The sequence below is a fragment of the Solea solea genome, chromosome 12 (assembly GCF_958295425.1).
Source record: "Solea solea chromosome 12, fSolSol10.1, whole genome shotgun sequence".
NCBI lineage: Eukaryota > Metazoa > Chordata > Actinopteri > Pleuronectiformes > Soleidae > Solea > Solea solea.
This window is the reverse complement of record NC_081145.1, coordinates 24089389-24103803: the sequence shown is the minus strand read 5'-3', so window position 1 is coordinate 24103803 and position 14415 is coordinate 24089389. Positions and strand designations below refer to the sequence as shown.

Sequence of the window (14415 nt, the reverse complement as noted above, 5' to 3'; positions counted from 1 at the left end):
AAGACAGTGAATGTGTTTTGTGCCATTTCATCTCTTAGCCTTTAATTTTTCATGCTTCTCCTTTCACATCTGTTGGTATTTACCAAGTAAATTATTTCAAAGTTTTCACAAAAGCGTGATAGCTTATCAACAGCTTGCACCCAGGCAAACATCCTCAATCATGTCTGGTTTTGGAAAACAGGCCGAGATCAAATGTTTATAAGATTTTCCTCTCTGCCCCTCTTTTCCTTTTGTTCTACAGGAAAATGCTTCTGTCGGACAAAGAACCCCAAGGGCACAAAACCCAGCAGAAGTATTCATTATTATTATTTTTATTATTATTATTGTGATTTGTTTTCTTTTTCTATTTAGTATTCGGCTTATGTGCTACATTTTAAAAAAAAAGCACTTTAACTCATGAATAACTTCTCTTTCTCATCTTGAGAAGGAACGGGACTTTCATGAACACCAAAAATGACAATGTGTCAAACAATCAAAGAGAGTGCCCAGGTGGATAGAGAGGCAGAAATATAGGGCACCAACACAATAACAGCCAGATCAAACATTCTCACACACACACACACACACACACAAACCTTGTAAGAGTCCACGGCCTCCCGGTCCAGTGAGCGGCTGACTGACACCTCTCCTGTGTCCATATCGATGATGAAGAGACCTCTGGGATCGTGATCAGCTCCCGGGCCTGTCAGTCGGAAGATGCGGCTGCCTAACTTCTCCGGCAAAAACACCTGCAGACGCACACACACAGGCAGAGACATCAACAAATCCAACAACGCTATGCTTTTAGCAGTTTCTTCAGGGTATAGTGTATCCTGGGTGAGCCCATTGCTCTGTGTTGTGTGGTGATGTAAATCCCTGAAATATATATCAGACAAAAACACGATTTTATCAGTTGGCAAATTCAATTCATGTAAGATAGGAAAGTATGAGCATTGGGGGCGCCAGTTGTGACCAATTGCCATTGCATGGTAGGATTATTTTTATATAAGGGAATTGGGACAGTTAAATAAAGATACTGTACTGCATATGAATAGGCAATTTAATTAATTAAGGGTGACTTTTATGAAGATTATCTTGCTTCAATTTGCAGTCTTGCTTTGCTAAGTAAGCTGGAAAACAGTCTTGTTCTCTCAGACAGGAAGGATCTGACCCAAGGACTATTTGGGTGGATGTACTCACATGAGACTGCCATAGCCAACAGCATCCACAGGTGCAGCAGCAAAGCAGGAAAGGGCAGCGTATAAAAAAAGGAACACACAGAAAACAAAGCATGTTAGATTCACACAGCACAGCAAAAACAGCAACACAGAAACTACATGTGTTGATGATGAAACGACAACCTTTACAGTATTGTTCTCTCTATGATACGGTGAACAATTCCATTTTTTGTTCCGTTGCACAATAAATCGTTGTGCAAATTTGTGTTTACACATTACACTATATAATCACGTTCAACATCATAATGATAAAGTTAGGCTAAAAGTTATCTGACTCAAGACTTGCCAAGACTGAGATGGAAAGACTGATGCTACTATAAAGTGGTCACCTCTGTGGAGGCATCTGCAATGACAAAGGATAGTGTCCAATTCCAAAGTGGAGTATACTTGTATTCATTTCTTGCTACAAAAACCATAGTGTGCTCTTCATGGAGAGTCTGACCTAGTCACACAACAAACTTCTCTCTATTCTAAACATAAGCATCTACAACGCAGACAGAAACAAGCCTATCTCTCCCACACCATTAAATTCAAGTTAAACATCAGCAATTTCGCCAGACTTTTTAGTGCATTATCATGTTTTCAACACGACCAACAGTGTGTCACCCCCCACTTTAATACAGTCTACTGCATCTATATGAACAAACAGTCTTGTCACTACTTTAGACATCCTTCTGGGCCTTCTGTTGCCGTGTGTCAAGGATCTAAATGGTCCCCCCCGCTCTGTGATCAGAGGGGTGCGATGAGGTCACCTTTAATGAGTGTGCACTTCAATGTGATGGCAGCTAAATGAAGGCCTTTCTACTCCTCACTTGAAAGAGCATGTGAGATGAAACTGCAGTCTCACAAGCCTATGCCAGACGGAGCTCGAGCCCTTATAGGCTCTGAAAACTCTTTGCCATTTATCAGGATGTGCCCTTCATCTTTTCCCTCAAGTCTCGCTGTAGCCTCGTTTGTTTCTCCCTCTATGTCCACCCTCACTCTTCTCTTAAGGGTTCGTATCTCATTCTTCATTCATCATTTTTTCACTTCTCTCTACTGTATCCTCTAGCGACTCCCTCTGCTCATTTTGTGTGTCAGTGGTTACCATTCAGGACACAGATATCTCTGAGCAGTAATCACAGTGGCAGCCCATAGCAGCTTAAATGTGACAATCTGGGTCTAGGGTAAAAAAAAAAACCCATCAAGCCTTGTTTATGACATGCACATTATGTGTACAATGCAGAATGTGCATCAATATGCTACAAACCTATAGGCCAGTGCTTCCCAAACGTTCTAGGACAAACTATCATGATCTATCATCATATAAATCATGACAAGAGCAAATGTGTTCGTAATGAACAGAATGAACCACTGACTTACAGCCATATCTTGAATTGGTAGATTAAGAATGTTTAGTAAATGAATTACAACTTACTGCATGCATGTTAATGCACATAAATCTAAATTAAAAGTTTGGGAAAATTTGAATTCGAAGAATTTGTTTGGGGACCCAAAAACTATTTCACATGCCCGGTCTTTGGGGACCCAAAAAACTGCTCTTGGCAGTGTACAAATAAACTAGTCTGGGGATAAGCAGAAAACCAATGAGATAATATCTGCAGATAAACCCCCTTAAGACAAAAAAAAACCCATTACTGATAGTGAATTTAGTTTATGTATTGCATTTGGGTTTTGTTTTCACACAATTGAATGCATGTAAAGTAGAGAAAGAGTCGTTTTGGTAACTATGGGAAGTTTTTGTGTTTGGTACAAGATCTGACGTCTTCCCTGCTTTTATTAATTTATTATTATTGTTAACTGTGCCAGAAAAGCTGTCTCTCAGGTCCTGTAAAGCCAAAATCTGCTCAGCCAACGTTCCCTCCGATGTGTGACATTCACAGTTACAGAGACGTGGACATGCCTGAACAAGCAACGCACTGAAGCTCAATGCACCGGTGGAGACCAGTGCACCAGACTCGCTGTGTTGAGTATAAACCAAGGATCAGCATTAAACTTAAAAACATTGGGGGAAAAAAAGTGTGGTGTGGGGATGTAAAATGAGAGAGAAAGTGTGGGAGGGCGACGTAGTAAGTAAGTGCGAGAGAGGGATGCATTTGCTGATGAAGACACAGAAACTTTACCTGAAGAACTGAAGTGTCAGGAGAAGTTAAGTGTGATTAGGAGATGTGTCTGTGGGGCACAAGTGTGGTAATCTGCACTGCACATAAACATACATTTCAACTTGCACACATGCTTGCCGGGAAACGTACACCCAGTGGCTTTTGTCTCCGCTGAATCCGTCTCCCTCTGTGTGCATGAGAGGACGGATGGGAGAATCTCACCTCTTTCTATCAGTTCTCATTACCAGTCAAGCAGACATGAAAGACTATGGTGCTCATGATAGGGTGGGAAGATGACAGGAGGTGTGGTGCAGCTCCGCAACGCCAAACATCTCTGAGCACATCGAGAGCATAAACAGCAACAACAGTTGATCTGTGCTGTTTGCCTTTGCGTAGGTGTGTTGGTTTGTGTGCATTAAATCCTTTTTAACACCTCCTGCTGTCTGTGTTCATGTCAAGAGCGAGGGGAGTGGGACCAAATGAAAACCAGCAGAAATCATTGCATGTGTGTACAAATATTGAACACACATAGACATATTTAATCAGAAAACCTATGTAGGTAAACGTACAGTAGATTGCTTGTTTGTTTTTTTTGGTTTGTTTGTTGTTCTGTGTCAGAATCAGGACTGCTGTGTCAGGCAGAAGAAAGTGCAAACCTGGTCCAAAAACAAACACCATCACAACAAATCATTACCATGCAAATGCTGTACAAACACACGACACAGACACATGCGCACCCCATGTCCTTGGGGAGATTTGCACTGTGTGTGTGTGTGTGAGTGTGCAAGTACTTCTTACCCCTTTAGGACCTTTTCTGACATAAACACTGACCTTCATCACAACTAGTAGTCCTCAGGGACCGAAATCTGATTCTAATGAGGCAGCATTTCTGAGGAATTGGTTAAGTTTAGGGCTCGTTTAGACTCGGATTGTGGCTGGGTTAAGGTTTAGGCATTAGCTGGTGAGGGTTAAAGTTAGGGATAACTAACTTTAGGTTAGGGATAACTTAGTTAGGGATAACTTTAACCCCCCAATGTTTGTTAAGTTTAATGCTGATCCACATGTGAATCCATCACAAGCTTGGTTTATACTCAACACAGCGAGTCTGGTGCACTGGTCTCCATCGGTGCATTGAGCTTCAGAAGCTCAAGAGCTGGTGTGTTGCTTGGTCAGGCATGTCCCCTCTTTGTTTAGGCTGTCCAAATCAATGGAATTCAACTTGTGAGGACCAAAAAGCCATAGGGAGCGATTGGGTTCAGGTTAAGGGTGAGGCATTTAGTCGTGATGGTAGATGTTAGGATAAGGGGCAAGGGAATGCATCATGCGTCTATGAGTGTCCTCAGTCAGAATGCTGTGCGAGAATGTGAGTGTGTGTTTTTTGTTGCCTCAGTATCTGGCGTATACATTAAGATTGTCAGGACCAGTCGCCCTCATAGAGACAAAAGCCAAGCATAAATGAAGCAGAACCTCACATCTGAGGCTCTGCTCGAGTTTAGGATTAGATGTGAATTGTGGTTGGAAGAAAATACAGTATAGTATTATCCCTAAGTGGTGCTTTTGTTTTTTCCTATCAAGGTCATGTAACCAGCTGTGAATGACAATCACTGGCCATGAAAGGATTTCCGGCACTAGACCGTGTTGGAAAGGTGATAGTCGTGGTCTGATTGTGCTTGTGAATAAGTGTGTCGTTCTTTGTGCGTGTCAGAGCGTACAAGCGGTGCCAGGTTTGGAATCAGTACTCCTGCCTGATTAACTTGCCACTCCAGCCGGCTGATGAGAGGAATAGAGGGCTGAGGTGAGGTGGAACGCCTCGGTCAAGACATGGACAGCTGGGAACTGACCGAGTCCTGAACACAGGATGATGGGAAAACAATGGTGCTAATTAACTGACTTTGATTGGTTAGCCGGGCCTCTGCTAATCATTACCTCATTACTTGCATCTCTTGGGCAGTTTACAACCGGAAAATCTGTTTTTTTTTCCCTCTCCTTTTCTTTTTTTCCCTTTCTCTTGTTGTTTTTTAGGCTTTTCTCATCTAAATGGATTTCACATCTGTTCGATGTGTCTGGGGGTACAGACAGGAATTAGAATGTACGTCTGTGGGTTTCAACTCACCAAGAGCGAACAACAGGCAGAAACTGGCATGATTAACATACTGAAAGGCAGACGGAGAGAAACAGACAGGAACTTTCCGGTCTTCCTGAGACAATTAAAGGAATCAGTTAGACAAAATGATAAGGCCTGCAGGCTGTCTGCTTTCTAATGCTAACATCTCTCACACCACAATTCACATCCAGTTTTGGAGGCTCTGATAGAACCTGTGTATTGAAGGGCTGCCTCTTTTGAGAAGAGGAGCAGCAGAAGGAATCAATGATAGACAAAGTTGTTGGGGGTAGAGGAAGAAGAATAAGGTGCAACAGCTGACAGACACCTGGTGGGGCAACAAGACAGGAGAAGGCTGTAGGCTGACAGGTCAAGACAATCATGTACTTTGTGCTGAAACAAAGACACAGGTTTCTTCTGTAATATGTGAGCTGAGGCTATAACCAAACCAAGCCCTCATTCCTCCAACCAACACCACTTTATTGGAAATGTCATGTCAAGGCAGAGGTGTTGTGTTCGTGAGCTGGACCCTGAGGTGAAGAAGATGAATAACTGGCAACTCCTGTGCAGCACGGACAGGGAGTCTTTCATGTGAACACTGACATGTTTTTATTGTTGTTCAACAACCAATGACAATCAATGTTGCAAATTTCACTCTTGTTACCAAGTATTGCAGGACATTTGACATATTTTTAAAATCTCTATGAGCTGTATCAATGAAAGACACTTATATCGATGACATTTTCTGTAAGCAGTTGACACAACGTTAGCAAACAGCTAGAGAGGGGCATGGAAGCTTTTTTCAGGAGCATCCTTAGCAACTTTGAAGGAGGCATCTTACAGTAATCAATTCTAATAGATCCATAGTGGCCTCAATCATGTAATGTATGTAAGGTCAGATTTAGTTTAGTGAAACAGCGAATGGTATAACACTTAAGGGGGAAAAAAATAAATGTGATCCATCGTCTGGTCCCACTCGAAAATTGTGCCTGAATCACACTTAATCCCACACATGAGCAACAAAGCTTCAGAAATAAACCTTTGCACTTCTTCAGGTATGACTGATTTATCTTCCCGAATACTTGAGCAGTCTAAAAAAAATGGTCCCACCAGCAGTGGCTGAAGTGGCACATATTAAGGGAAACACTTAAGAAAATCAATTGCATTGCACGCTCATGCTCTGGCTGCTGTGTGAGTTCTTGTGAGCTGTTTATAGTCCCTCAAGAGAAGGCGGGAGGGGGACACCTCTGTATCAAAACAATTCCACAGATCGCAAGAGGTGTGACATAAACAACAAGGCTCTTACCCTTCCCCTGTGAGTCCCTCTGACAGCCGACCAACTCGAACACTTACATGCAAGCACATACTGCACATGTGCACGGACGCACACTGTCATACATGTCAAATAGCAGCACATGCAATCCCATCAGCCTTCTTTGCGACTGCTTATCTCCCAGAGCAAAGGAGGAAGCCTAAAAAATGAGCGCCTGCCATATGAAAGAGGTATGATGCATAAGAATAGAAAAAGCCACTGGTGTGGAAAATCAATTTCACCAAGTCGTCAACATATAAGCTTATATTGGGTAAAATAGCCCACATTAGTCTGCCTTCTCATGCTAATCTGAGTGTGGAGGTAGAGAAGATGGGTAAAGAGATAAAGGTATGAGAGAAGTATGGAGGGAATTTGCCACTGAAAAGTGGGAGAAAGTAGGAATGGTTTAAAGACATGGACAGTGATGGGACCACAGTGGAGTATGAGAAACGAAAAATAGCTCATGTCATGTGAGCAGAGTGCTTCCAATTTGTCACATGAATGTGTAAAACTATTGCAGTGGCTGTATCCATTAGACGGCACTCTGGAGCAGATCTAGAGCACAGTATAACACTCATTTTCTTATTTTTCTTGTCTTCTATGGAACAAACCTATGTGCTGTCTTTGTTATCTTCCTGCAGGTCAATGAGGGAGAATTCTGCACACACGCACACACACACACACACACACACACACACACACCCCTGTGGATTGCACTGCCGCAACAAACATATGACCTTGATGTTTTATACAAGCACACCAGCTTCATCCAGCAACACCAATAACACCAAATTGATACCTCCATAGCCTCTAGCTGCTTCGCAGGGATCATGCTGACTAGAGTGCGGGTATGAGCTGAGGGCCCACACTCTGGGCTGTGGTCATGGCCTTCAGGGTACAATCATCTATTATGTGCAGAGCTCAGTATGGGATATCTTTCTTTTATTTTAGTCTCAAGGCACTGGGATAATGTGGTTGATGTCTTAGACACCAGTGTTGCCTATAGAACAAAGCTGTTTGTCATGTACAGATAGAGAAGCTTTGTAAAATGGGGTGCAACAAAATGTAGGGCCTTGCTCAGGATCTGCAGTAGTTGTGTCTCAATTCAGGCGGCCAGGATGATGGCACCACATCACTGTGACTTGACTGTCCCACTGGTGCAATGAATGTTGCCAACAAATATGTTCTTTCATTCCCTAGCAATGAAGGAACCAATGGGTGGATCTTTCCCAGAGGATTCACTGTAGGCTAGTGATAAGTGTTTTTTATTAAAGAGGTAATGGTGGACATTTGTAAGGAAAATGCATTTGTTGCGTTGTTGAAAAACTTTTCTCTGCCAATGCCAAACAGTTTATTCTGCTATTGACTCTTGTTTGGTGTTGTTTATTGGATTGGATCATTGTCTGAAGAAAGAAGACATAATGTTGGAAATTTAACAATTTATACAATGAACAAACCATTGAACCATACACAGCCACAGCAGCCTGGCACCTCCTACTCATGTTTGGTCACACACTGCTGTGGGATGGCATCCATTCTTCACCCGGCATTAGTCGCAAGTCAGCCAATGTGGTTGTGCTGGTCACACAGGAACGGCACGCCCAAGCTGATCCCACAGGTGTTCAATGGGGTTGAGGTCATCCTCTCCACTCCCAAATTCTAGAGGTAGTCTCTGATAAGCACTGCTCTGTGGGGGCGAGCTTTTTCATCTTGGAGGATAGAGTTCGGTCTCAGCCTGTAGAGCTATGGGATTGCCACTAGTTACATAATCTCATCCCACCTGATTTTCAGCACCTGGTGTACCAGAAGCTCCAAACAAGAGTCAATAGCTGAATAAGCTGTCTGGCATTGGACGAGAAAAACTTTTCTGCTCATCTCACAAATGGATTTTCCTTACATATCTGGCACCATTTGAAATGGACATAAACAGACTTGTCAACAGTATAAGATGTATTGCCTAGAAGCATTGTTACAACAAAGACATAATCAACCAAACACAGATTGCCTTACTTTACTTTACTTTTTATCAGAACCAGTTACCAACTCTTGTAAACATGTTGAAGATCCACTGCATAAGATTTGGGAAGGTTTATTGGAAGTGATTAAATATATGTATTTTTGTATACAGTAAGTGTATGATTGCTTTAAATTGTTAAACGACAGCAGGAAGAGTGGAAGGGCAGAAATAATTCTTAAAGAATATTAAAGTTGTTGTTGCTATATGCAAAAGGCCACCAGTTCCCTGACATGCTTGGGAATGGGTGGCGTGATTGGAGGATTCCTACAGTCTGTACCAATTCTTACACATTGGACCTTTAAGAAAAAATGGGGCCTTACTCTGCAGCGATCTGTATCCTGTCTATCTGTAGCACCTACTGTATGCTATGTGACACCAGTATGGATGGGAGAAGCCTGTAATGCTACAAATCCTCTCTAGACTGGACTATCTCATTTCAGTTTGGCATCCAAGGTCTATACAGTTATGTAGACCAGTGTTTCCCAACCCTGGTCCTCAGGGAACACTGCCCTGCATGTTGTAGATGTTGCCTTGCTCCAACACACCTGATTCAAATGGTCAGCTCGTCACCAAGCTCTGCAGAAGCCTGATAACGAGCTGTTCATCTCAATCCGATGTGTTAGAGCAGGGCAACATCTAAAACATGCAGGGCAGTGTTCCCTGAGGACCAGGGTTGGGAAACACTAATGTAGACCATCACTTCCATTAGATGCATTGCCCACATTCGCCAAAGGAGGCAGCACCTGGATTGGAACAGAACCATTGGTTGGGTATAGATTATGCTTTTGTTCCAAGATAAATTATATGGTTTTACCCTCTGTACCAACAGCACCTTTCTTTCCAGGGACTTGGTTGGAGAATAAACAACATGCACCATTCAGAACCTGCCATTTCAATATTAGGCAGTGTCACATCACAGTGTGGCCTTTACCGCACTGATTGAGTTGGACAACTGAAATCTTTCATTACTTAAAACAATGAATAAATCCTTTTGGTAATATGCTTTGGAGGAAATTGAAGCAAAAGTGCAAATACCCCTTTGTTGAAAGCTCGAATAATATGACAAAATTATATCTTGAAAAACACACAAGTGAGTTTCACACCTTTTGCAGTAATGCAAGCAGTAATGTCACGGCTTTCAGTGTCCACCGGGAGGCCTAATTACAGCAGGGCTGATAAAACAGCACAGGATGAAATTGGATGTCAAAAAGTGATGCTGTAGATTAATGCATTTTTTCCCTATTCTACAATAAGGAAAAAAGTTCTACTTGTCACAAACTTTCATTCAACATTAAACCAACATCTTTAACTGGTTCCCAACAAACTTGATTGACGGAGAGCAACGTCTTTAATTGAATGCAAACATTATTTTTACTAATATCTAAATGTCAGATTATGAGTTTCACTGATATGTCTGAGGGGGGAGAATTAAGCACTAACCACCTAAAGTGTGATGTTGTTACAGTTGGGTGTTAACAGTCAGTATTAACACACTAAGGGATACTATAAGGGATATAGCAGGCATACTATAGCAATGCAGCGCCACAGCAACACATTCAGTGCTTTACATGAGAGATTTGGCTCCCTGTGATGTTGGCTTCCATTCCAAAATGAAATTCAAGCATAAGGATTGCTGGGGGTATTTTTTTTATACAGTGGAGGAAAAACACGTGGAGGGTATGTATGTATTTCTGCAACTAATCTTGGCATTAGGCCATTTGGTGGCTGTGATGTCAAACACAGTTTTTGCTTGTTTTGGTTGTTTCCATTGTGTAAGGTTGTTTTTGCAAATCAGCCCCTTTTCTTCCCTATCACTCTGCTCTTTGTATGTAATTCTTGTGTTGTTTGCCTACTTTGAATTGTATGTGCACACGCTTTCATTTTCACATCAGCCTCCAAGTCGTGCTCTTGGGACAACACTTTGCACTTTATGCCACAAAAAGAAATCCTATTTAAGGCACTCAGAGAGGGTTTTAAAGTTTAAAGTGCCTTATTTATTTAGTGTAATCACAGTATCAGCCACCACAGGTGTGCAGTGCTCTCTTTCTGTCCTCCTCTCGATGTCAACACTGTCTTCTCAGTGATTTCAAGACAAACGTGATGACAGGTTTTATTTATTACCTATATGCACACTGAGATTTGACGTTCCTCTTTGGGGGGGATAGGATGTCTCTCCTTCAACCTGGCTGCATATAACCATGGTGATTAAAAATGCTCACTTTCTGTGTTACAGCAAATTGGACAAAATAATTGGAAAATATAAAAAAAATAAATTGTGAATCAAACGACTTGTTTCACATTTATGAGCAATAGCAAATCATTTGCATATTGCAACGGAGACTTGGCTCTGCAAATATTCTCTTGTGTTATGTAAATGTAAATTATATGGATATACTGACACATTAGTTCGAGCTGGCGCCAAAATTATAGACATCTGTTCACCGATTGTGTGTTTAATGGTATGTGACGCTGCCGATGATTTTCTGTTCACGGGCTTATTGCCCTATTAGTAAAAAATAGAACTAACCACAGATTTACAAATGATTCTTACTGTACATGTCCTCTCAAGGTCAGACGGACATTATTAGCAAGACACATTTTGACAAGTTATGTGAAAAAAATGGAGAAGAGTGTCCAACTGTGTCTATCTGTAATTGAATTGTAATGGTTTAGCACTTTGTTTGCTGCCCCCGTAGTGGTGAATCATTGCTGCTGTGGCAGATTTAAGCACATGATATTAAACGGATCATATTTTTGTTATGTTTTGGTCCTAATTACTGACTGACCTAATCCTGATCCTAATTTATCTGAAACGTGATTTGTTTAGTTTTATTTTCTGATTGGAAGAGCTTTCTAAACAGCTTTCCTCTCAGTCATTGACTGTATCCACCAATCTCCAGATAAGAACTGTTACACCAAAAACAGCCATTATGCTCCAATTATCTTAAATCTATGCTTTGCAGTTTGCAGTTCTCATACACAAGCTTTGGCTGACAGTTAACCTTTACCAGCCTTGAACTCATCACCTGCATTAATATGTACGTGCATTTCTGTCAGCTGTATAAGTTATATTTAAGCTTAGTAGCTGACAGTGAGATCTACTGCATCCCAAATACAAAAACAAAGACTGTGTGTGATAGATAAATCAAATACGAAGAACCTTCTTGTGTCTTTTTACTCTTCTAACAAGAGGCCAGTAATGGAAGCTTTGTGCTGGCTTTTACTCATGACAGTTAAATAGTGCACAAAGCACAACTGAGCACTCTTCTTTTAATGACAACAAACCAAGTGCAACAAAACCATAAGAACATTTCTAATAACTACACATCACATCTGCTTCGTCTCTGTGATGAAAGATAATCTTGACTCAAAAACAAAATAATAATGCAGCAAAGTAAGTCCACGAGATGATCCGTATCTCACATGCAGACATGTTTTAGTCTGATTATATTAAAAGGCACGTCTCCTCCCCCCAACAGCTGACATCATGATGGCATTTTTTTCTCCATCTCCTAAATGAGACTGACATATTTAAATTCACAAGTTCAAATTTAATCATGCATGTCAATTTGTGTTTCTTGCAGGGTGTTATTATAGTTATTTGAGTACATTAACTGCATGCTGTCAAAGATAAGCCATCATCAACTCGGGTGAAATTTCTTTGCATTTTTTTTATCTCGGTGCAGAGGAATGTGGAAAAATGTCTTCTTCTGTAATTCATTTGATGAAATGCATAGGGATTTTAGACCAGTAAAACAACAACGCTACTTCTGCTAATAATAATAATAATAATAATGACAATAATAATGTTTTTCATGTTCTGAACAGACCTTGGTTCCCCTGAATAACTAAACCCACCTACATGATTGATGAGATAAAAAAAACATGTGCAACTTACCCTGCCAATGATTCGAGGAAAGGGAGCTCTCTGGTTCTCAGTTACGATCATAGGAGGGACCAGCAAGGCTCTCTTGTGTCTGTATGGCCGCGTCTGGCCAAGACCCAGGATATTCTACAACAGAAAGGAGAACCACATTGTTAACACCTTGTGATTTCCCCAATTACAGTGTTTTAGGTTTTTACATATGAGATAATTAGAGGCAGTGACACTACCTTGTCATCATTTACCCTCAGCCCCACCAATGGCACATAAACACAGCAGGCAGTCAAGTGTGCAAGCATCTAAAATGCTGAGACAAATATTCAAAGAAGGCCCTTTTGGAGTGATTCCCAATTATGATAGCAGAGCAGTATGTATTATATAGTTAAAAAAATGCAGCAATGAGCCTGTGGGCATGAGACGAAAGGAGAGGAGAGGGAAATAAAAAGTGGGTAAACACTCAGGTCAGCGGTAACATAGATGAAAAGAATTGGTAAAATGAAGATAATGAGAGATAAAAGCAGGTGCATTGTTTACAGAGACGGTGTGAAGCCACTCTGAAATGCTATTTCTGCTCTTAAGAACACAATAGTGTCATTTAATCCATCCATTATCCCACTGTTATGAACAAAGATGTGGTTGTTTCGGTAAAATAGTTTGAGACTTTGCTCACTCTCCTCGGCATGCAGTCTGAGATCTGCGATACAGCTTTGATGTTAACAGCGAACAGGGAGTTGCAATCCCAGCTGCGAACATTGGACCTTTGGAGGACAACAGTGTGCTGACCATGTTCACAATCAATCAATAAAGTCAAATATAAGGGATACAAATCTCTTTAAATGAAGAAACAAGTTTATAATGAGATACATTATAGTGAAGAAACAGCTCAGATACTTTTATCTCCAATTTGGCAGCTCTGATAACAAACCCGGATAACCAAAAAGTAAATTTTTTATGTTTTTGTCATTTTAGTCTGCTCATATGCTAATATGGATATTCCCCCAAACACTTCATATCCTGCCATCTGCTATCAATCAAACACGACCAATGCACATGAAAAGGAGAAATTCTGCTGTTTATCAAATACCTTGTTTTTTCTTTTTCTTTTTCACTGATAAGAAAATACATAGCAGAGATTATTGACTGCCAAAAAGCGTATCAGTTGGACTTTTTGAATCTTTCATCTGCCCCATGCTTCGCGGTCGATGGTCCACATTAGGGCAGTTGCCGCTAAAAATGTCAAGCAACATGACAGAATAATAACACGGCGAGACGGACACGTGAGCGACAACATAGTCAAAATAGGATGAGTGCAAATGCCGACTGGAGAGTTGTTTTGGTTTACTTTTGTCCTTCGTCTTTTACAGCCTACTGCACAACACTTTGTAGACAATGTGCAGTGCACACGGTTGTGCTGTTGGTTGTGTGTGCATGCGCAGGAGGCTGTTAACTGTTCACACTGCTGTTCTTGGCTGACAGGGACTCTGGCTCCACTCTCAACCCTGTCAGAATGACTGAAATGGAACAGGTAAGAGGGAAAAAACTCCGCCATTTGTTTACAGCAGACTGGCGACTCTCAGGCAGCGAGGGCAAAGCCACCGTGGCTATATCCCCCGCAAAAGAAAAAAAAAACAACCCGCCGGCCACCTCACCCCGTCGTGGAGAGAACGCAATTAAACAGTCATCATAAACACAACCCGAGCAGAACAAACCAAAGATACACTGAATGGTCTCTGAAATAGCCACTCTTATCAAACCCACTGGGGGGTGACCTTTCAAATGTCAC

The 14415-nt window shown here is 41.4% G+C and overlaps 1 protein-coding gene across 1 annotated transcript in view; it reads right to left on the bottom strand.

Annotated features, from left to right (window-relative positions):
• The window catches only part of cdh13 (cadherin 13, H-cadherin (heart)), a 285683-nt gene that overhangs the window by 152235 nt on the left and 119033 nt on the right, over positions 1–14415 (bottom strand). The window contains exons 4-6 of the mRNA XM_058645471.1: positions 12648–12761; positions 1180–1185; positions 576–728 (exon numbers count right to left, since the gene is read on the bottom strand). Coding sequence (XP_058501454.1) covers positions 576–728; positions 1180–1185; positions 12648–12761 — 273 coding nt within the window. The remainder of the gene's footprint in view (positions 1–575; positions 729–1179; positions 1186–12647; positions 12762–14415) is intronic.